Source organism: Ixodes scapularis, unplaced genomic scaffold (assembly GCF_016920785.2).
Source record: "Ixodes scapularis isolate PalLabHiFi unplaced genomic scaffold, ASM1692078v2 PGA_scaffold4__175_contigs__length_147842914, whole genome shotgun sequence".
NCBI classification, from domain to species: domain Eukaryota; kingdom Metazoa; phylum Arthropoda; class Arachnida; order Ixodida; family Ixodidae; genus Ixodes; species Ixodes scapularis.
The window spans coordinates 138,815,627-138,838,378 of NW_024609879.1; the positions used below are offsets into that span (position 1 = coordinate 138,815,627).

Genomic DNA, 22,752 nt, shown 5'->3' on the forward strand with positions numbered 1-22,752 from the left:
TGCGATTCATCTTTATGTGACAGCATTCCTAGCTCGTAGCACTTCTCGGCCATTCCACTAAGAAAGATGCACAAGTTCCCAAACTTGTCGTCATTTGTTGTTCTAGTAGTTTCGCCCACATGCCTAGTCTTAAAAGTTAATCCAGCGGTGAAGCCTGCTTGAGCCTCCCTGAAAGGTGTTGGGCTTTGCATCTAGGTGGGTCTTGTTCACCGTTTGCCAGGTCGAAGCGATTGTCCTCAATAGTTCCGACTGCTGGATCATCTGTTGTGTTGTAGTGCGAGCACCCTGAGAAACAGAGTGCAATCGATTCTTCAAACAGCAGTCTCATCAGCGCTGTAGTTGGTATGAAGGTAAAACTTGCCAAATAGATATCGAACGAAAATGTTGACGCTTTCCGTCTGTGGTAGAAAAGCGTGCATTTCACCTTGCGGCTGACATTTAGTGCAGCGAAGACTACCCCGGTCATGACTCACGAGTGTCGATTTCAAATGTAGCCCACATCTCACCCTGATTTCAGCTTACTGAAACCTTGTCGGATGAGCATTTTGCAGTGTTCCAAGATATGAGGCCCGGAAGGCAGGTCATATTAGTACAGTCGCCATCTTTATGTTTATTTACAATAACGCTCTCCTCTTCTCTTAGCTTCACATGCTAATTGTAGTCTTCAACTTCGTCTCAGCGAGCTAGGCACGTGGACCTATTCTGTTAATTAAAGCGTGCACTTGAAAGTATATTCTCATTGTGATATCTTTACACCAAAGTTTGTTTCACTTATATTTCTTGGAGTGTTAAAAAAATTATATCTTCAGTGAAACGCTTATGACAAGGTAGTGTTTGTTAGACAAAACTAACCACTCACAAAAGTGAAAACTTTAACTACTCACAGTCCCCGCGAAGAGATGAATGAGGCTCCTCAAGTTTAACCAATTCGTGAGCAAGTATTCCCGTTTCCGATCGTTCCATGTGGTACATGGGAGTTATTCGATATGTGTTCTGAATGATTCCGTTCTGTAAAGCGTCACAAAGGTTAGTCGTTTTTACTAAAACGATACATGCATATGGGTTACAACATAGCACGGATCAAGATCTTATCGTAAGCAGGTTCCTCACCACTTTCTATAATTTTATGAGTGCAAAACCCGAACTCTGCTTTTGCGTATCTAAGCAATTCTGTCCAAATATTGTGCATATTTGTTGACGTCTAAATAGCGCCTTTTCTGTGCGCCGTTCAGTTGACATGTTTCAGTTTAATGAAATATACAAATATTAATTTGAAATATTGTTATGTTTCAATGTGTCTTTCTATTAGACGTAATTTTTCTCTTACGTTTGGACCCAAGTTACTGCCAGACAAACTAGCTGTCGCTAAAAAAGGAGGAAAAAAACCACAGTGGATTATTTCTAAGCAAAAAAGTAGAGGTATAAAAAACGCAAAACAGACGGACTCACGAAAAACGCAAACACGAACGAACGCTTTTTCATTAAGGTCCTTCGGCGCGTTAAACTTTTTGTTTAGTCATAAATCAATTCAAATTGTTAGGGAAACAAGTTTGTCTGCCTGCTCTAGGATACCAAACTATTTCCATGTAAAGCCTTCACTACTTTTTTCCGCGTGACCAGACGTCTATTTCAAGATATTTTTTAAAAATTCTGTGAGGGCAACCCTACAAAAGAGGAGTTAAATTTATCGTGGGATATTTATGTACTGTCTGCAGTGGTTCAGCTTGGTATTAGGTACAATGTGCAGGTTCGCTACGAGGAAGTGAAATATACACCAACCCAACCCTAAATGTTAAGGGACCCTACGTTTTGGAACCAACTTGACTACTTCATCAGGGGCAAACGTGTCCGTTGAGGAGTAGCTTCTTCTGAACGCGGGTATGAACGCTGACTCGCAGCTTCTACCTCTTCTAAAAGGTTGTGATTTTTTTTGTTTTGTTTCCTTCGTCATATGCCGGAGTCCGTTGGTGTATACCGTAGCTAAATCGCCAAGCACCTGTTGATGTTTCCTTGTATGGTCTGAATTACCGTGTACTAAAATACAGAGTAGTTTCGGGACCGGAGCGGCTGCGTGAGGCGTGTGGTGTAATCGCGGTAGGGGTCGACACCGGCGCATCGGCCGTGGGGTCAGTATGCTGGTGATTGTGCGCGTGCTCCGCGTGCACGAGCACGAGCGGCTGCACGTGCGGGCTGCAGCTACTTTCTGCTGCCCTGTCGACTGCAGCGCCGCGATTATTGCAGACAGGCGCAGCCTCACAAGCTCCCATTGCCGAGCCGCGCCGGTCCAAACACTACCTTGGATTCTAGAGCACTGTAGTCTTAATATGCCATGATTCTAATGGAAGTCTCCTCCGGGGGTTTGTCTCAATCGATAGGACGGATGTTTTCTCGAAATCAATACGGTGATCTCTGACATCGCAGTGCTCAGCAACAGCGCTGCGCTCGTGGTTGAATTGGCGCAAGTTGTTTTTGTGCTGGCCGATTCTTTAGAATTATTGTTGAGTTTTTCCGATGTAGGTGGCGGGACAATCAACGGAGGGAGTCGTGCCAACGACGCCCTTTGTTCTTTCTTTGGAATGGCGATCTTTTAGCCATGGCATATGGCGTCCAAGATTTGAAACAGGCTTATCTGCCATCTGTGTTCCTTGTAATGCCAGAACCCGTGCCAGTGTTTTTCTGGTCACGTAGGGTACAGTGATGCGTTTGGTAGGGCGGGACTGGGAGCTTTTTTTGTGGTTGTAGGAGCCGACAAGCACGACCTTGGCGGTTGGTGATGATGTTAATTAAACTATTGGTATAGCCATTCTTTAAGACCGGCAATGATGGTTTGCTCCTCAATTTGTGCGCAGAGATTTGTGCGCAAGTTGAGTACAAAGGTCTCCGTTTTTCCAACAAGAGGAAACAAAGTGCGGTGAAGGTAGTTTGACAGCGCTCGGAGGGGCGAGGTGGTTAAGTCCACGATTGGTGAGAAAGGAGCGTTAGGTCTGTAGATCTTTGGAAGTCCGTAGAAAACCTGTGCGAAGCCATTCCTCCAGATACATCTTTCCAATAAACTCTCCTAGGGCGCCGCCATATTGCTGATGCTGATACGGCTGGTGCGACTCTCGCGCCCTGTATCAGCGAGAAATTTCTGCCATTCTCTTGGACTGCAAAAACCCGCTCAGCGCGCTTCTCTACTTTTGTTTAGCGGTTTTGGATACGACGTTTTCTGGCCCCTCTTGAAAGTTTCCACTTTATTTTCTCATGCTGCGTACCCTTTCTGTGTTGTCTTCCGCTGTGAGAAATGGGGCTGGTAAGTGCCTGGCCGTTCAAGCGTTTCTCCTCGACATTCACGGGAAACGAAGGAGGGGAAGGACGTCTGACGGCCCTCGACGCGATTTTGCGGACAATGACAACCGTTCTCCAACCTCTCAGACATAATCCGCATAAAGTCCTTCTCGGTCATCTGCAAAAATAGTTGTTGTCGGGTTGGGGCGGGAAACGAGTCAGTTGCGTTCGTTCCTTTGCTTTGGTCTGGGGTGGACTGTAGAAGCTAGCTGATGCAGGTTATCCTTGGGGTTGAAAGTTTGGTGGACCTATACTGGGCGGCTCGGGTAAGCGCCGGGAGTTGCACTTCCGATGTGTTGACGTCTTCAGTGAGGGGAGGCAGAACCGCGTAAGCGCTTCCATGCGTAAAATGCACCCATCATACCACCTGGATATGCTTGAGGATTCCGTCCTCGTCATCACGGTCGTTGCTGGCCGTCGGAAGTAAGGTCTTTCTCATGTAAGTGTAGGCGAGGGTGCGCGATGACGAAGATTTGTGCGCCGAACTCAGACGTGCTCCTTAGAGTGTTTGCGCTGCTCCAAATATGGTGGTTGGGACCTCATATTCCGCGGCCGTTGTTTTCTTTCGTTAGGGACCGAAGCTGTGATTTAAACGCACATTGAGGGCGTTTTCTGTGGTAACGTATGGGGATGCCTTCTGATTATCGATGTTACAGACACAGCGAAAAACATCGGCGAATATAATTTCTTGCAGAACGCTGAGACAGCAGATCTTGGCCACAGCAAATGGCGTTTATATTTTGTTTAGATCGGAAGACTGTGTCGTGTGCAGAAACAATCGGAAAGAGATACGCCATGCCCATTGACCCTGCTACATCGAATTCGTTTTGGCCTAATCCTGTTCTGATATTTTTTTTCATTTATTGGGATATTTTTTTTTTACATAAATGATCCTCTCCGTGGTCTGCAGAAAATGAAGTTTCTTTTCTTCTTGCAGAGAGCAGTTCTGCTACTCCGTGGTATAAAGCCAGTGACCACAATTACCAATGTGAGTTTGAGCTTCATATCGCAAAACGATGCTGGGTGGAAGAAAAGGGGAAACGGATTAGGCATTCTAATTGAGAACTGCTTTTTAATATAGTTAGTAGCGTACTTGAGGGCTACCAATATTCATTCATTTTCAGTGGTGGAAGCGGGAAGTGGTCCTAGAATGTCGAAGCCCACAACCCTAAATAAGTGTTGTTGTATTTCGCATTCTGTTATTCTACTTTACAATATATACACTTGAAGCGCCCGGCAATGTCCGCGATCTTTCTGGAATAATGGCTCACTCATAGGTGATCGGATATCATTTCAAGAGCTGGTTTCCAACGACTGCATCCGCTATCTGAGCCGGTGTGTCCTTCACTTGGGACAAAGCGACTCCGTCTTTAGCTAACAACTCACGTTTCACCCACGCCTGTTTTTTTTTTCTTCTCCGTACCGTCTGTGTCGCAAAAAAAAGTGAGAATGAACCAGTCTTCTTTATGTTCTCAAAAACAAAAGGTCGCTCTTGTGTATCTCCTCCCACAAAGAAAGTTTTCAGTCTGTACTTCGAACCGGTGAAGCAGTGGTGCATGTGGCAGAAAGAAACCACTGAGGTTCTTTAGAGGTCGCTTTCTTTTTTGACATTCCTCGCAGTAGCGGACATATTTATAAGGGCATTGACTGGATTAAAAACAACGACCTCAAATCGTTGCGTATGTCAACACATGACAGAAGTGACTTTCACAGAGTCGCCTGGAAGACATCCTTGAATACTGTGTCGTTATCGTGACGACAATCGGAGGAAACATAACACAATATCCGTCGGCGTGACCGGTTATTCAGGTTCAATGGCAATTTAATTTTATTTAAAACAATACATTAAAAACCTGAATTGTCGTTGGTGGAAGACGATGACCACCTCATGCCTGAATGTGCAACGCAGTGATGAGACATTTTTCATTTTCGGGGTTTTTAATATGGCAAAAGCAAATTGTATCTATGAAAGCAGTTATGTGAGGGGAACTGTGATCATCAAAATCTAATTAAAATATACAGATAGACAATTCATGTACGTACACTTCCCTTTGTTTATAACATTAAACATGTTATTGTTTTTTGTTTTTTTTGAAGGAGCAAGTTTTTAAATGTTTAGATTCCTGGCATAACTTAATTTATTCTAATTATTCTCTGATTTTTAGCTAGAATATTTTAATTATAGCAGCCGTCGTTAAAAATTTAAGAATTGTGCGACGTCAGCAAACTGCACATTATGTTGGCTGCAAACCCTTTAAACATAGAATTGTGTGTTTTATTATCTTGTATAGAATTCTGAAGTGCGCCCCATATTACACGAGGTATTTTGAGGGCCGCAACAGATTCAAAATAAGGAAACACTTACTTTGAATGTGTTGTGTATCACAGATATAGTAAAAGACAATCATAAATATTTCATTCATTACCACGTAGAATCCGTCATCCCTTTCTATAGATACAGTGGACATCTGATCCGTGTCGTGATATACCAGGTTATTAAGTTCTGCTCCTTTCATCTGAAATGTAGCAGGAAACGAACTTTTAATACGCTTAGTTTTTTTACTTGCGTCAGAATAAAACGCGGCAATTAAAGACGTACTCACATATTCGTGTACTTGTCCTTCGCCTTCGGGGTACTGCAGCACAAACATCTCAGGAAAAATATCGGCTCGTTCGAGATTTAGAGTTATTTCGTCATTGATGTAGAGCGATAGAGAATTATTGGAACTCCGTGCCTCCAGTAAACGGGGATATACCATTCTGGGTGGTTCTCCAAGGGCTATAAGAAGAAGAAAAACGGTTAATGCATCTCCATATAAAAATAGAGCGACTGATGTAAAAAACAGATGATCTGTTCTTTTTTTTTTTTAATGGATCTGTTTTTATCTATCCCCAATCGTGAACTCTTCGATGCGGCACTCACAGAAATGATTGACGCAGGCGCAGTACGCCTGTTAAAAGGCACATGGACTACGCCGGTGGTCCTAATTGCTTTATTAAAGGAAGGCAGTCCCAGACTTTGTGTTAAATACAGGCGTCTAAACAATGTGTCACTCAGAGAAAGATTCCCCCTTCCCCAATATTTCCTCAGTGATGTCCTTCCTTAGAAGAAAACACGATTGTTTTCATAACCCTCGACCACAGCCGTAAATTTCTTCAAATACAAGTTCACCCGGGTGACCTGCAGAAGACTGTGCATTCATTTGCAACAGGGGGTTCTTCGAATAAACTCACCTTCCCTTTGGTTTGTCCCACCCACATGCCAGCTTTCAGAGCATAATGTACATTGTCCTCGGCGACACAAAGCACGAGCTTGCGATGGCGTACATGGATCACGTAGTTTTGTTTTCACAAACATTTGGGGATGATCTCATAAACCTTCACATTATTTGCAACTCCAGCGCGCCACTCGCCCTCTCGCGTATTATCGGAGAACAAGAGGACCGGGGACACAAGCGGCGGCGGCGGCGCGGGGACGGGGGCAGGGACTGTCGGCCTTGGTTCCTTGGTGCTGCTATTGCAGGATAGTTCTGGTTGGCCTGTTCATGCACGAGACAGTTTAAAACAGAAAAGTTGTCGCGTTAAACTAGGAATTCGCGTGTTTCGCCTCGCAACAGCGTTGCACGAAGCGATCGGGATGTCTAATTTCATTCAGGGTCTTTTTATATATGGTATACGCTGCGGATTTCCGGTCTTGTGGCCTCCTTTAGCTCAATTTGCGTTCAACGTGACGGCAAACGCTCCCGCCCTAGTGTAGAACTCTTTCGTTCGATCTACGGAAATTTTATTACTTGCGCTAAGTAGGAGAAAACTGGTCGTGCAATGTATATCGATCACTACATATCGGGAATTTTAAGGACGTCAAAAAGAGCGTGACGACCATTTTGTCCAGCCACTTTCAAAAGATACAGTACGCGTCCTTGCTTTCAGATAATTGCAGCGGAAATAAAGAAACACTCGAAGCATTTTAAGCGCGTCTGTGTTCCCTAACCGTTCGTGTCTAGATTAAAACGGGCAGTTTTGGCGAGGTGGGTCGCAACGTTGCAAATAACACGGTACACAAATGTATGGACTATTAAAATATTGCTATTTTATAGAGCAATAAATAAATCCTTTCAACACACAGTTTATGTTCATGGGCAGTTTCAGCATAGGGTTACCGCACGCTGCATCAGCACGGCAACCCTCTTAGCGCGCACTGAAATTTATGCATCAAAGGAGCAGCGCAGACTTTTGGTTGCAATGATGCACAGTTTATGGAAGCCCGTGGTAATGCTATCCTAAAGCCTCCTATCAATAACCATAGCGCAGTTTGATGACGTGTTGCAATACAATAAAACCGCGACGGTAAGCAGCAAGTTTTGAGCCTGTGACGCAAAGACCTCAAAGCTTGGCCGTCACCGTGCGCAGCTCACATCTTAGAGTACTAATGGCCAGGCAAATCGCAAACACCACGATATCTTCATCACTCTCAAATATATTTTTCCACAAACAGTGACTTGGCTGGTGCTGGGAAAGTCCCCACCCTCCACAAAGCTTCGTAAGTTGAGGTTTCCGCAACTTTTAAACATTAACATGCTCGTTTTCCTACCGTACATTAGCATCTCCGTCATGATTTTCGGGGTTATTAATATGATAATAAGGGTATTTGGGAAACCAGTTATGTGAGTGGAAAGGTATGATAATTGTATTTGTAGAGAAATAAATTACTTTTAGCGCACTGACCAGCGTCAGCGAACAGGTGCACGGAAAATCTTGGAGAATTTATCCCGTTTCTTCCGCCATCTAATAATGACCGCTCTGCGTTCTATCTGGCGCTGGAGTTGTGAATACTGCAGCGAATTTGTCAGGCCTGTCTCGATATTTGTACTGGCAAAAGTGTTGGCCTCACCGAAAATCAGCCTCTACACTATGCTAAATTCGGCGAAAAAATTGACCAATTCAGTTTTCCTGCTAAATTTATCGGAAACATTCACCTCACGTGACCTATGCCCCAATTCAGGTTCCACGCTAAAGTTAGCGGAACATTTGTCATGCGACCTATGCACCAATTCAGATTCCTCACAAAATGTTGGCAGAAAGAGTGACGAATTCGGTTCCTATGCTTAATTTAGCGGAAAAAAATTTACTTCGTGCGACCTGTGCACCATTTCTTTTTTCCCCGCTGAATTTAGCGGAAAATTGACGTCACGTGACCTATGCACCAATTCAGGTTCCCCGCAAAGTTTTAGGCAAAGTTTCTGTCGCGGCACCTATGCGACTGATCTCTCATCAATCAACATCCAAACTGCATTTGCTGCGCGTTGACGTCATTTCCTTCTCCATAGTCGCCGTTGGAGTCCAAAACTTGCAACATAGGGCCACAGGTTGAGCTCGGCAGTTCGGCGCGAAGGGATTGAGGTAATTAATTTTCTTTAGGCTTGTAGATCAACGCCAGGCCTTCGGGTGTTTGGGTGAGCAATTGTTCAAATTTATGTTTCTGGTTTTGATGAAATGCTTATATTTACAGTTCGGTCAGGACTCACGTGCATTCGAGGAATTATGCGGGTGTGGATTCGTCAAGAGGAGGAGGTTCATCAGCGAGCCACCGGCCAGGTAGGGCTATTTTTGATGGGAAGAGCCCATCCTCGAGCAGCGCTAGCGGCGCGAGCTTATCAAAGTCGTAGTCGAAAAGTAAACCCTCCGTGCTGTCGCCGTTTTTGCGGTGGTAGCACACGGTGTCCACACGTAGACTATCTTGGCCAATCGATCTGCGTCCATGTTTAGAGGGATCGTGCAGTGTGCGGGAAACCAATGAAAATCGGCGGTCTACTACGAAAGACGACGCTGTCCTGGCTGTGACGTGTCGTCGAGTTTGTAGGTGGTGAAGGGCCGTTCGGGAGTTCGAAATCATGACTACCGACGCCAGGAATGTCGGCGGCAGCTGATGGAGCACAAACTCGGCCGCCGCCAGCTCCGTCTCGAGCGGACTTGATGAAGCTGTAAACCGCCGGCTGTGTGAACCCTAGTCACCCGCTCTGTGCACCATCCCGCACGTCAGCCGGACTTCACCGAGTGCTTCGACTTCCGGGCGACCTCCCCTTCATTTGCCAGAGATTCAGGCTGCCCTCCAGTTCGTGGCTTGCGATCAGCGAGAGTGCCTTTTGTATCACCCACCGCTGTTTGTTTCAAGCGCTGTGGAGTCCGGTTGAGTGGTTCCAAATGTCTGACATATGGTTCTGCTGTGTGACTCTAGGTTTGGAGTTCGCTGTCGCTTCATCATAAGTAGGCCGCCAAGTTTATTTGGCGTGTCTCGATCACTCGCCCGAAGCCTGATAAAAACTCACGCGGTGTGGTATTGTTGCTGTTTTGTATCCTTGTTGCAACTCTTACTAATTTTTTTTTCTGCTGTTATTTTGTCATACTTTATACACCGTATCTGCATGCGCGAAAATTTGTGTCCATGTCATTTCGTGTGTAGATCAAAGTATTTGTCGAAATTCGCGAGGTTCTCGGGAGAGCATAATTCCAAACTAGGCACAACAGTCGTATAAAGTAAAAAATAAAAAAAAAATAAAAAGCTCCTGTAAAAACAAATTACACCATCTTCCCGAGGGGAACCATGGGGTGATGCGGAGCATCGCGGATCGTTATTAACGGAGTTATTAACGGTGTTAGTAACGTTGTTGAACTTCACGGTCCCGAACCTCAGGTTCTGCTGCTCGACGTTCACGAACCAACGCGGCTTCCCGTTCTCGAAGGTCGGTTTCCCCCGCTCGCTTCGTACGTTTACGTTGAACTTCACGGTCCCGAACCTCAGGTTCTGCTGCTCGACGTTCTCGAACCGCCGCTGCTTCACGTTGTCGTAGTTCAGCATCCGCCGCTCGACGTTGACGAATGGACGCCGCTTCTCGTTGCCGTAGTTCAGAGTCTGCCGCTCGCTTCAAGCGTTTGCGCTCAGCGTCGCGTGCCCTTCGCTGCTTTGTCTTCAGTGGACGTAGCGTTGCTGTTAGTTTGTGGGGTGGTGCTGACGCTTGCTTGCGCCAACCCACTAACTAACGGGACTGTTGCTTCCATCACACTTCATCGGAAGAACAGAGTGGAGTCAACAGCGGTGAACTGAACGCGCGCTACCGCAGCTTGTATTCACACTTGAAGGAGAGGAGACTAAAGGAGGAGAGTTGCGCATGCGCGCGCGGTGTGAGTAGAAGCGAACGCACGCGAAGTGCACGCAGCTGGTAGAGAGGGAGAGTAACGCGCAGCTGTTGGAGAGAGCGAAGGAGGAGAGTTGCGCATGCGTAGTGTGAGTGCGGACTACGACGCCGCGGGACATAGACCCGAGCAAGAGATGCTCCGCATCTAAAAAAAGCAATTGAAAGTTAAACGGAAACCTGTCCCATCACTTACAATTTGTTATGCAGGAGTTTCTGGTTTAATTGTTTCACGTATTATGGTATCTAAACCTGCTTATTTGTAATTTTGGAGAGTATAAATTTATGCACGCTTATTAGGCATGTGCAGTATATTCTCAGCACAAATTTTCCGATCACGAGAAATATAGTGTTAGCACAGCCAATCCATGGTTTAAAAGTACATTTAAAGCAAGCCAAAAGTACACCGGGAGTGTTCTTCATATCGGCCATATTCAGACAGAAGTATTGCGAAAAACGTCTGCGTACTAAGTTCGTCAGAAGTATGCTAGAAGTATGCTGTTTTTCGCTAGGGTTTTTTTAACGTGATGTGTTCCATCTATAAGTTGTGCATGACTAATGGTCTTGCCCTAAACGAAACAAAAACAAATATTATATCTCTAGGTTGAAAATGTGACATTAAGCACTCCTGCTACTCTTTAGATGCTACTGTTATCAGCCGTGTGTTTTTGACTCGGAACTGGGGTATTTATGTAGACACTTAGATTTGTTTTAATCACCAGGATACACGTGTTATCAATTAGTCTCCACGTGTTTTATCTGTCGTAACGCGTATATCTAACATCTTTAGGAAACCACTTTGTTTTCTCATGTTATTCGTTCTCTTTCGCGAAGCCGCCTCATGTTTACCTCAGTCGTATGGAACTCTGTTGGATTCCATATAACTAAGGTAAACAAGTCGCATGACTGATTCACCCAGCCTATCTGCTGGGTAAATCAGTTGAAATCGTCTACTGTGGAGCATATCTAGAGAAAATTTATAGGCCTGTTTTATGATTGTTATTTACAGCCCAGTGTATTTTTTACTACAATATAATTCGTAGTCTGATTGACTTAAAATGTTGTTGTACTAGACAGATGATTCGGTATTATACGTTCTTGAACAATATAATAGCGCCTGTGGTCTAGACGGCGCTACTGAACTATGTGTGTTTCAATGTTCCTCAGAGGGTGAGCCATATTTACTCCTTATTTTATCTCCTTTGTAAAAAACTGCTCCGATGACTCGTTTGCAACTGGTTTTCAACAAATTCGAATCTAGCTCAGGTTGTCGTGATTGCAATGTTTGGACCCGAAGAAAAATTTCGAGAGGGCAGTGAGGGTTTTCTTTAACCCTGTTTTGAAGAGCTTTCTTGTGTGGATTAGTGATGTTGTTTCTTAGTGGATGACTAAGAAAGCCTAGGGCTTTTTTGTAGTACTAAAAATATAGCAAATAAATAAATAAATAGCTGAAGGACACATTTTGATTTGGAGGAAAAAAGCATACTGTTTCTTACAGTCTCTCAAATATTATATTATCGCATGATTATTATTGGGAAACAAACCGTTTGATCATAAATGCTTACTTGCGCCATACAGCACCGCAATGAAATATGTCCATACAAAACTTTTCAGAAGCGCGTGCCACATTCTGCAAAAATATTGAATTCACGAGAGTCGAATGAAGCTGTACTTGACTGTATGTAAGACAAGACAGACAATGAGAAAATCTCGCACATTTTGATGTTAGGAGACATTCTAGGTTTCAAAATAACAATTCTTTTAACGTGCTTTCTCTATTGTGCACACTATAGTTTGGAAGGTCAGCATGACCTATATGAAATAAAGGATGTGGAAGTTGCTATTTGTGCCCTGATGTTAACCTTGTGGCCGGCATCTACGTATATTTGAAGGGCAGCACAAAATGTCAACACTCAAAATAGATGTAGCTTGTATGTGATATATTGTTTACCTTGGAGCAAGAAAGAGCGAAGACGCAATTGACAACAAAATATTGCGATTCTGCATTGTAATCGCAGCTAAAGTACAAATCAATTCTCGATTTACAGCGATGTGTGCTGGTAGTAGGGACCACAGTGTGACGTCATTGGGGGGACACCGTCGTACGACAGCAAAAGTGCCATTTTTCCGTGAATTTAAAGCTAAGTTCTGATAATTGCGTTGTATAAGTGGGAATAGAGGAGTTGAAAGTCGTGTATCATTGCGGAAGTTCTTTCAGGTATTCATATTGCCATCTACCGGAAAAAAAATCCTCTCGACACTGTTAATGTACCCGTGTTGAGCCGGGTTTGTTTGATAAAAGGAAAATAACTTGGACTCCCGTTTTCTGTTTATTATAGATTTCGCCCTCCCCCGCTGACGATGCCAAACGGACAATGTGTGCTGTCGTGCCCAAATCGGACACTGAAAAGTCGACAACGTATAAAAAATGGTCTCTAGACGTTTATGAAAATTGCGATGGTGAGCTATAACCAGGTGTTGTATTCTAAGGTCAATCATAAAAACAATATATCCAGCTATAAACAATTTTATGACACACAGTGTAAAGAATCTCTCCCATCTTATATTGTTTGACCATTGTACGAAAGCCTGCGCATGTCTTCAAACCGTAGTCGCTTAAACATTTATTTAGTTCTCGTTAGCCGGCAATAGAATTTGTAAGTGTTTAAAGTATAGTATCTTGACCATTGAGTTTTCTTGAACCTGCTATAATACAATAAATGCGACCATAGGATTTTGTTTGGCTGACTATAGAGATATTTCTGACTCGAATGCTACAGACACGCGATCATTCACTTTAGGTGGCTATAGCGCAATAAATGTTCCAAAATAGTATAGACAAACGCTGAGTAAGCTATTTTAGCCGAGTATATGGGAGTTTTTCTCGAGTGCGAAATCCCCGCGAACATTCAATTATCTACGGCCGGCTAACAAAGTTGTGTGTCACCAATTTCAAGCGCTCATGTCTGTTACATTTTTATATCTGGCTATAGAAAATCGTGTGGTACTGGGGTAGAAGCATTCCTGAAAAACAAATTGTTCTACCCAGCTCTAAAATGTTTATTTCGCTGCAGTTTGCAGCTGCCTGCAATCACTAGAGCTCACTTCGCTGGATATAAAAATGTTAAAGCTATAGATTATAACTTAAATTTATTGTATCTAAATTATCTGCCATGTTTTCTCCAGAAATTTATGCCACAATAATAACAAACTACATAAAATGAAATGTGCCTTTGTTTTGAGGACGGTTCAGCTATGGCAACCTTTGGCCTTATTTCCTCATCATGAGCAGAACAAGTTTATTTCAGCATATTATTGTTAAAAAGATATAGAAAGTTGTGTGCTACCAATTCAAAGCAATCACGTCTGTTACATTTTTATAGCTGGCTATATAAAATGGTGCTGTACTGGAGTAGAAGCATTACGGTCAAGAAATTGTTTTACCCTGGCTATAAAAATGTTTAAGCTAGATATTTTAACCCATCTAAATCTATCATATCTAAAAGATATGTGCCATATTTTATCCAGAACAATAATAAGAAGAGGCTGCATAAAATGCAAATGTGCCTTTGTTTTGGGGACGTTTTTGCTATGGCTTTCCGAAATTGCATTTTAAATTTGTACCTAGAGCCCTAATATGACAGCTTGAATTGCTTTCAAAACTGTTTGCCTTCAACCTTTCGCTCAAAAACATTAGGCGTTTATTTTCAAAACTAAAACTTGCTGCAAAAAAAAAAAAAAATCATTGTGGTGCTCGTATTGGGCGTAGCGTGGTTCAAACTTGTGGTGGATATTATTGTCATTATGACACGACACCACTAAAAACCTCTGACATTTTTGTTTCGCTGCGTTGACTATGCCACCAAGAAACAGAACATTTAGAAATTGTATCATACGAAAAATTACGAAACGAAAAATACACGAACAGTCGAATAAGATCCTTCACTGAACCGTACATTGGTAGAGTGACTAGAAGGAGACCGCTCCCTCAGCACGCGTCTTGTTCCTCCCTTCCGGTCAAAAAATAATGAGGCAATAGGGAGTTTTCTTAGACTGCAATTCCTCCTCCACTAAGCCCTTCACAACGAAGAAACCACTACTGCGCCTGCGCGGCGATGGCCTTGACTGAAGAGTTACGGGTATCGTAGCGGGCTGCGGAGAGCCCTGCTGGATGGCGGAAGCGATCTACGAAAACTCCCTATTATCACAAAAATGGGCTTCCGAGCTTCAAGGTCAAGAGTGGGAAGAAAACCTAAACAAAAAAAAAGGATACGTTTTTTTTTGTTTTTTTTTTCTTTTAAGATTTATTTATGGTGTTGTAAATGTTGTTATGGGCGATAACTTCCAGCCGCCCACAGTTGACAGACGTCTCTCTGGAACGCCGAGTGAGTATAGGCAACAACTCGCACAGATGGACAAGCTACAGATATATCTTCCTGTTTCTGCTCTGCTTTTGTGATTTACTATTAAAAAAGAAACAACACGCGGGAATAGAAAAAAATGCTTAATAACCCTTTGGACGTTAATCACGATGCCATTGAATAAAACCAATGGAGGGAAATAGAGCAAATGTAAAGAGTCCGCTATGGAAAGCTGGTTGAAAGCACTGGAACGGCCTGGCATGATGTTAGTCCAAAACACGATGCGTGGCAATGCGCGTTATTAAACACCAAAAATTCAAAAATAAAAATAAACGACGCAAACAAGCTACTGGTAAGTTACATTTGAAAGACAAAGGATAAATGAAACGAAATAAGGGTCTTGCATTTACGCTTCGTCCTACACATTAGCATCCGCAGAATCTCGAATCGCGGAGTCGTAGACACAAATTACAAACACGACACCTTCGACGCTTACTAGATAATCTAAGCCACGCACATGAGATCTCAAAACACTGTAATAAGGCGTGTTCCCTCTCAGCGTATGCGAAAAAAAAAATTCTTTCTGGCGAGTTCATTCTGTTGGTACATTGAATCTTATTAGCGGCCGCAGCGGTGACGGCCGAAGAGCGTACCACGTGCTTCATGGACAGGGCTGAATTGGCTAAGACGGAAGCGTCCGCTACGGTCAGGTCGTGCGTACGCTGAAACAGAGCGTAGTTTACGCTAAATGATCTCGTAACGTGGAGCCAATCTTATAGGCTAGTCCTTTAGCAGGTGCATCAGTGTCCTCTAAGATCATCAACAATACTCACAATACCGAATACGTATAACGGCCTCTAAGTCGCCGAGTAAGAGTTGTCGTCGAACAGCGATGGTTGAGCCATCGCCGATTGCAGCCAAGCAAACCATGTGGATGCCAATTTTTCCAGATGTACACTGCGCTACATTGCTTGCTAGAAAACGATAATAATGTTTCCCCACACAGTTTAACGGCGTAGATTAGTCGGCATCTTGTAGTCCCTGAGATGGGGAACAATAAAAAAAATTGACGGAGACAACAAAATCTCAAACTCAGCTAAAATTTATTGATTTGAGGACGCCAATAGACTTCCAAACACTTGAAGAAAGAGAAAAAAGGAACTCAGAAGCATAAACAAGACGACCAACGAGTTCTACCCAGACAGCATAAGCCACTTCCTGGCTCCCCACTTTTGGAAAGAAAACCGCCACCCGAACAACAAGCACTCCAAGGTCTAACACACAGGGGATTCCGAAGCGCTAAAGCTTAAGCTGAATTTCCTACTTCCAAGTAACCGCTTCCCGTTTCGATCCCCCAGTTGCCCCCACGTTTACAAGTCCCCCTCACACATGGAAAAACTCTTTCATCAGATCACTGATCACCAAAGATGGCTCTCGTACACAATTGTCCCCCTCGAGGATTCACGCATTCTCCTTAATTAGCCTTCTAAAAAAATCTTGTTCGTTGCACAGAAAACAAGTTTCATCTCAAATATGGGAGCAAAAATTGAGCCGACGGGCAGTACAGTATTACAAGTCGACTCGTACCACTATATGTTATAGAGCGCAGCTTTTAGGCGCCCGGTTCCGGCTTCAGCGGTGTCGGCGTCGCCGTCGCCGTCGGTGGAACTGGGCGGTGCATTATGAGAGAATTTCCCCACCAAATTTAAAGATAAATCTTCCCCGCGAGCGGAAAAAGTTCCCCGCTAAATATAGCGGAAAAATTCCCCGCTAAATTTAGCGGAAAAATTTCCCCACTAAATTGAGCGAAAAAAAATTCCCCTCTGATATTAGTGGACGACTTTCCTCGCCATATTTAGCGGAAAATTTTGAATGCTACATTTAGCGGGAACTTTTCCCCGCTAAATTTCGTGGAAAAAAATTCCCCGCTAAATGTAGCAGATAAATTTCATCGCCAAATTTAGCGGAAAATTTTCCCCACCAAATTTAGCGGAAAAAATTTCCCCGCTCAATTAGCGGAAAAACATTTCCCCCCTAAATTTAGCGGAAAAACTGTTCCCACTATTCTTAGCGGAAAAAATTCCCCACTAAATTTAGCGGAAAATTTCGCCGCTAAATTTAGCGGCAATATTTCCCCGCTAAATTTTGCAGAAAATTTTCCCCTCAACGGGAGGAGAGTAGGAGGGACATAGCCTCTTCTCCGTACCTTCCCCTCCTTCTCCTCAAGAGCTGCGCTCTAATTCGGCGTTACAGGGCTTTCATTTCTTTTTACGTATTTAGGTGTAGAAGACTTCCGAGTTTCTTTTGTTCTAATTTTGATGACTTGGGAAGGCTAATTCGCCTCAAGAACTGAAAGTAAGCCACCACGTGTCGAAAAAAGTATTTTTGTTCTTTTGCCGTGAGATGGCGCCACCCCGAAAAGATTTCGCGGAAACGCGTTTTTAGCAGTCGTTCAAACGCGCTCTTAGCAGTCGTTTCACATCACCTTAGCAGACGTTCTCCGAGGTTTTGAAAAACGATTAAAAGCGGAGGCGTTAGCAGATGCTCATGGTGAAGCAGACGTATAAACGCGGCTTGCGTTTACAGCAACTTTAGCAGACGTTGAAATGCGGCGTTGGCGTCTAAACGCGGCTTACGTATACTTTCAACTTTAGCAGACGTTGGAAAGCGATGTTAGCAGATGCTCTTGCAGAAGGAGACGTAAAATGCGGCGTACATTTCCGTGCAACTTTAGGCGAATGTGAAACGCGGCGTTTTGATCGGACGCGGTTTACGTTTACACTTAACTTTATCGGATGCTCAGCAGCAATTTCAGAAAATGTTTGCATCAAAGTTAGCAGTCGTTGAAGTACAAAGATTACGCTGACGCGAAACCTTCGCAGACGTTCGTTTCCCGAGATTGTTAAACTACCAGCCTTCTGTTGGTTTTTGTTAAATTAACAATGCAGTCGTACAGCGACGAGTATACGTCGACACCGATAACCCATGAATGGGCACAGCCATACGAATGGGGCCGCAAGCGCCATCAAAGAAGCGGCAAAGGGAAACGAAACGTGAGCAAAAGGAAGTGAAATCGAGTAAGCTATGCCTACAATTCGAGTATACTGCATTTTAACGAGTAACATATTTGTCTCGTTATTTTTAGGGGCACGAGTACACGACCGCCGCACGAAGGTTCGTCCAAAAAAAGATATTCAAGGCGGTTGATCGTTCTGCAGAAAAGGATGTCATCAGAAAGTGTCCAGCAGAATGTAGAAAAAAAAGGTCAATACGTTTTGGAATCTCGGCGATTTTCACAAGCAAAACATCCACCTTGAAAATGGAATTAACATTTATCTTGCTGCAACTAGAAGAACGAACTCTGTCGAAGCGAAGAAGTGCAGTTGGATTTATAAAGTCCGATTCGGCCAACCTAAGTGGGAACGTGTGTGCAAGAGGTTATTTTTGAAGCTTTACATTATCACAAATGGAAGACATCAGAGATTACAAGAGAAGCTGCTGGAAGGTCGCGAGCTTAACGATGCCCGGGGTAAACATGCCACGCGGTCGATCAAGTGGACTGAGGACATGAAAGACCTCATTGTGACTTTTGCAAAAGCCTTCCACACAAACGACTCCAGTATAGGCGTCGTGACTCCCACTTGTTCTAATTCGAAAAAGCGACCTCAATCTGACAGTACTGTATTCCCCTTCCGCTGACTATTTCCAGAGCGTCACGGGCGAAGAGCTTTCTCTCTCGCACTCTAGCTTCAGTGACTATTTTAATCACATGGTTCCCTTCACGTTTCGACCACCTCGCAGTGACGTATGCGACTTCTGCTTCGAACAGCAAAATCTGGGTGGTGAAGACTCGTTGGAATACAAGTTGCATCTGTGGGAGGCACAGAAACACAGAGAACTCAAGCAAAGCCTAATCGATGACGATACCGCACTTGTTCTTGCATTGGATTTCAGTCAAAATCTACCGCTCCCAAAACTACCAGTCACGGATCAGTTTTACTGCCGTCTACTTCGGTTGTATCTTTGCAACGTTCATGTGCATGGAAAAAACGCCTCCTACACGTTCTACTATATAGAAAGAGTGGCCAAGAAAGGAGCCAACAACGTGTGTGCTTTCTTGAAGCGTGCAATCGATCGATGTTTCGACAACCGGAGACAGAAGAAAATAGTCCTGCTTTCTGACGCTTGCGGAGGACAAAATCGGAACTACATAGTATTTTTATTTTGTGCCATCTTGGCAGCATCTGCGCACGTCCTTCTCTTTCAGGTGTCACGGGCGTTCACCTTCAACTTTGACCGAAACTTTGGGACGCATGTGAACGTTTTGAAGCGGATGGAAAATGTAGAGAGCCCAGAGGACTACGTGTCCGCAATTCAGATGTCGAGAAAACCACAATTCACAATGGTTGACGCAGAAAAGAATGTCATTATTATTAATTTCAAAGCCATTCTGAAAAATAGCGTCCGTCGCGACCGAAAAATGAAAGCTTCGGTAGCTTGCGTGATTGAGTACCGACTAGGTTAGCAAACTTTCACCGGAACATTTCGTTGATGTCAGCCTCCTCTAATTCTGTTTATTGTAGAACGACGCTGAATGAGCTGTTTGCTTATGTAAGAAACCCTCCTCTCCCCAGCAATCGGAGCGTCATCGCCCAAAGTGAAGGATGTGAGGGAGCTGCTTCGGTTGTGTCTCTGCTGGAAAGCGGCCAGCATTGGAAGAGTACCTCCAGCACATCAACGGCGTCACTGACAACAAAAATGGTTTCGACGTACACGACTTAACAGGAGATAAAGACTCTGGCAAAGTTTGAGTAAAGAAAATCCTAACCTGTACATTTAACGCAATAAAAAGTGAACTATTATGTTACAATATCCGTGGTAGCAGGCAATAAAGGTACAAGTTTGCTTTGTGCCGTTCACCTTTATAAAACATAATATTTCGCATTCTCGCTCATTTTAAGTTTGCAGCAAATATCACAAGAAATAAAAAAAACGTAAACGAAAAATTAGTAATATTGAGCACATATTTTTATATTTCGGGTCACAGTGAAAGCTTTATTGTCAATATTCTCAGAACAGTATTTTTTAACTTGTACCACCATTGCACGTAGCCCCTTAATTACCCGAACCAAAGTGATTTGCAAATTCCGTACCCTGCGCCTTGTTTTATACACTACGTTTGTTTTTCCGTAAGATGGTCATCTAAACAATGCCCTGTCTGTCCAACATAAGGTCTCCGCAATGAAAACCCTTTCTATAGAAATTAAGCCTGCGGAAGTCTAAAAAAAATAACTGATTACTTGTCTTGGACGTCTTATAAAATGTAAAATTGGCGGATATTCATCAATCGTTGATATTTATTTAACTTGTTAAAGAAATAAAGTGCTCGTTCAGTTAAGAGCCGGATGTTGTGCATTTTATTCAAACTCCTTTAAGGGCCCTCGTTTGTGGGCATTACAAAGGGAAGGGGGAGGGGGGGGGAGTTGAATCGTCACGCGTAACTGATATTGTTCGATGGTCGCGGAGTCTCTTATTTTGCGGATTTCGAAAATCACAGTGCAGCCAAATGCATAGCACTTCGGCATCTTCGAAACCTGTGAATGTGAAGGACGCAACAAAATACAGGGGTCGTTACCTTAAATTTATGCAAACGATACTCGAACCAGACATGATTTTCGACCCCTTTCATGGCAGTCGGAGGACGAGTATATGTCCCCTTTACACGAATAGTATGTACACTATTTTGGACGAATATATCACCTTTCTTTGTGCAAGAGAAATCTTCCTGGAACAAACAATCAGCTAAATTTGCAAAACATTAAGCCCTTGGAAGTAAAGTCATTTAGTGTAATAAAAAAAAAGCTTCACCACTCCAAAGGTTCGGCAAAAAAAATATATATATGTATATATATCTGTATATATATATATATATATATATATATATATATATATATATATATATATATTATATTTATAAACAACGACCTTTTTTTTCAAAATAGGGAGTCAAGGGTCATTTATCTTTTACACTGCTTTTTTTTTTACTTCTTCGCCTTCGCCTTCAAAAGGACGGCCAAGCAATTCTGTGCCAACTTGAGGATAACCTGCGTTACACCCGAATAAACCACAGTAGACGCTAAACGCCCGCTTAGCCAATCAGAGAATTACTAGGTGTCATGGGGATTTTTGCTCTGTACTCATGTTATTCGTTCTCTTTCGCGCAACCACCAATGTTAGCCTCAGTCGTGTGGAACTCCGTTGGATTGACCAAATCCTCTAGAATTGAGCATATTTAAAGAAACTTTATAAGCGTGTTTTACGATCGTTACTTACAACCCACTGTATTTTATGACTACAAAAAAAGATTTGTAATCTGATTGGTCTAAAATGTTGGTGTACTAGACCGATCATTTGGAATTGTGTGTTCCTGAACAATATTCTAGATGGTGGTCTAGACTCGCCGCCGCTACTGAACTGTGTATGTTTCCATGTTCCTCAGAGGGTGAGCCACATTTACAGCTTATTTTATATTTTCCTTTTGTACAAAACTGATTCGATGACTCACTTGCAACTGGTTTTCAACAAATTCGAATCTAACTCAGGTAGTCTTAATATTATAATTAGAATGCAATTAAATGCAAAGGTGCAAGCGAGCTGGACAAGAATGTTCCTTGTTCTTTTGTCCAGCTCGCTTGCACCTTTGCATTTAATTGCATTCTAATTATAACCTTAAATTGCAAGCTTCACCCTTGTTGGTGTTAGACTGGTGGCAGCTGATAAAACCCGTTTGCTCTACTGATGTCTAACCCCTGGTTAGCTCAATTGGTAGAGCGCTCCACCTGTAATGGAGAGGTCCCGGGTTCGATACCCGGACCAGGCGGATTTTTTCGGTCGCGCACCAGTCACCTAGCTGTGTTTTGGAGATTTGTGTTTGTCCTTTGTCCCTCTTGTCCCCCTTCTCCAGGGATTATTTTCATCAGTCTTAATATTGACAGTTTTTGACACGAAGAAACATTTTGAGAGTGTACTGACGTTTTTCTTTAACCCTGATATGTAGACCAATTGTTTTGTGGATTAGATATATATTTTTTTTGAGTATGAATAAGAAAGCCAAGGGCTTTTTCTTTCGCACTCAAAAGAAAGCAAATAAATATATAAATAAATAGCTGAAGGACGCATTTTCATTTGAAGGAAAACGCGTACTGTTTCCTACAATGTAAATGTTTAGATTATCATATTATTATGATTGACAAACATAACATTTATAATGACTACTTACTCGCGCCATCCAGCAAGGAAATGAAATATGTCCATATAAAACTTTTCAGAAGAGCGTGCCACATTCTGAAAAAATATTGAATTCACGACATACGAGTGAAGCCGAACTTGACTGTATATAAGACGAGGCAGACAATGACGAAATCTGTCACATTTTGATTTTAGAAGACACTCTAACTTTAAAAAAATATATATAATCTTGAAACATCCCTTTTCTACTGCGCACATGATATATTTGAAGGTCTGCATGACCTTTTGAAATGATGGATGTGGAAGTTGTTCTTCGTGCCCTGATTTTAACCTTGTGGCGGGCATATACGCAGATGTAAAGGGCAGTACCAAAATGTCAACTTTGGAGTTACATGTTGCTTGTATGTGATGTATTGTTTACCTTACAACAAGTAAGAGCGAACACGTAACCCTCAGCAAAATATTACGATTTTGCATCGTAATCGGAACTAAAGAACAAATTATTTCTTGATTTACCGCGACGTATGCATTTCTTGGGAACCACGATGTGATGTCGTGGGGTGGTCACAGTGTTTAAGACAGCAAGTTGTGCTATTTTGCATTAAATTCAAGGCTAGTTCTGATAA

The 22,752-nt window shown here is 43.0% G+C and overlaps 1 protein-coding gene across 1 annotated transcript; it reads right to left on the reverse strand.

Annotated features, from left to right (window-relative positions):
• Window positions 1-876: 876 nt before the first annotated feature.
• On the reverse strand, window positions 877-12,146 carry LOC120846736. Its single transcript, XM_040218602.2, has 4 exons — window positions 12,083-12,146; window positions 5,931-6,106; window positions 5,754-5,843; window positions 877-1,008 (listed from the first exon to the last, which is right to left on the reverse strand). The coding sequence occupies exons 1-4, from the start codon at window positions 12,144-12,146 to the stop codon at window positions 877-879; spliced, it is 462 nt and encodes a 153-aa protein (XP_040074536.2).
• Between the last annotated feature and the right edge of the window lie 10,606 nt (window positions 12,147-22,752).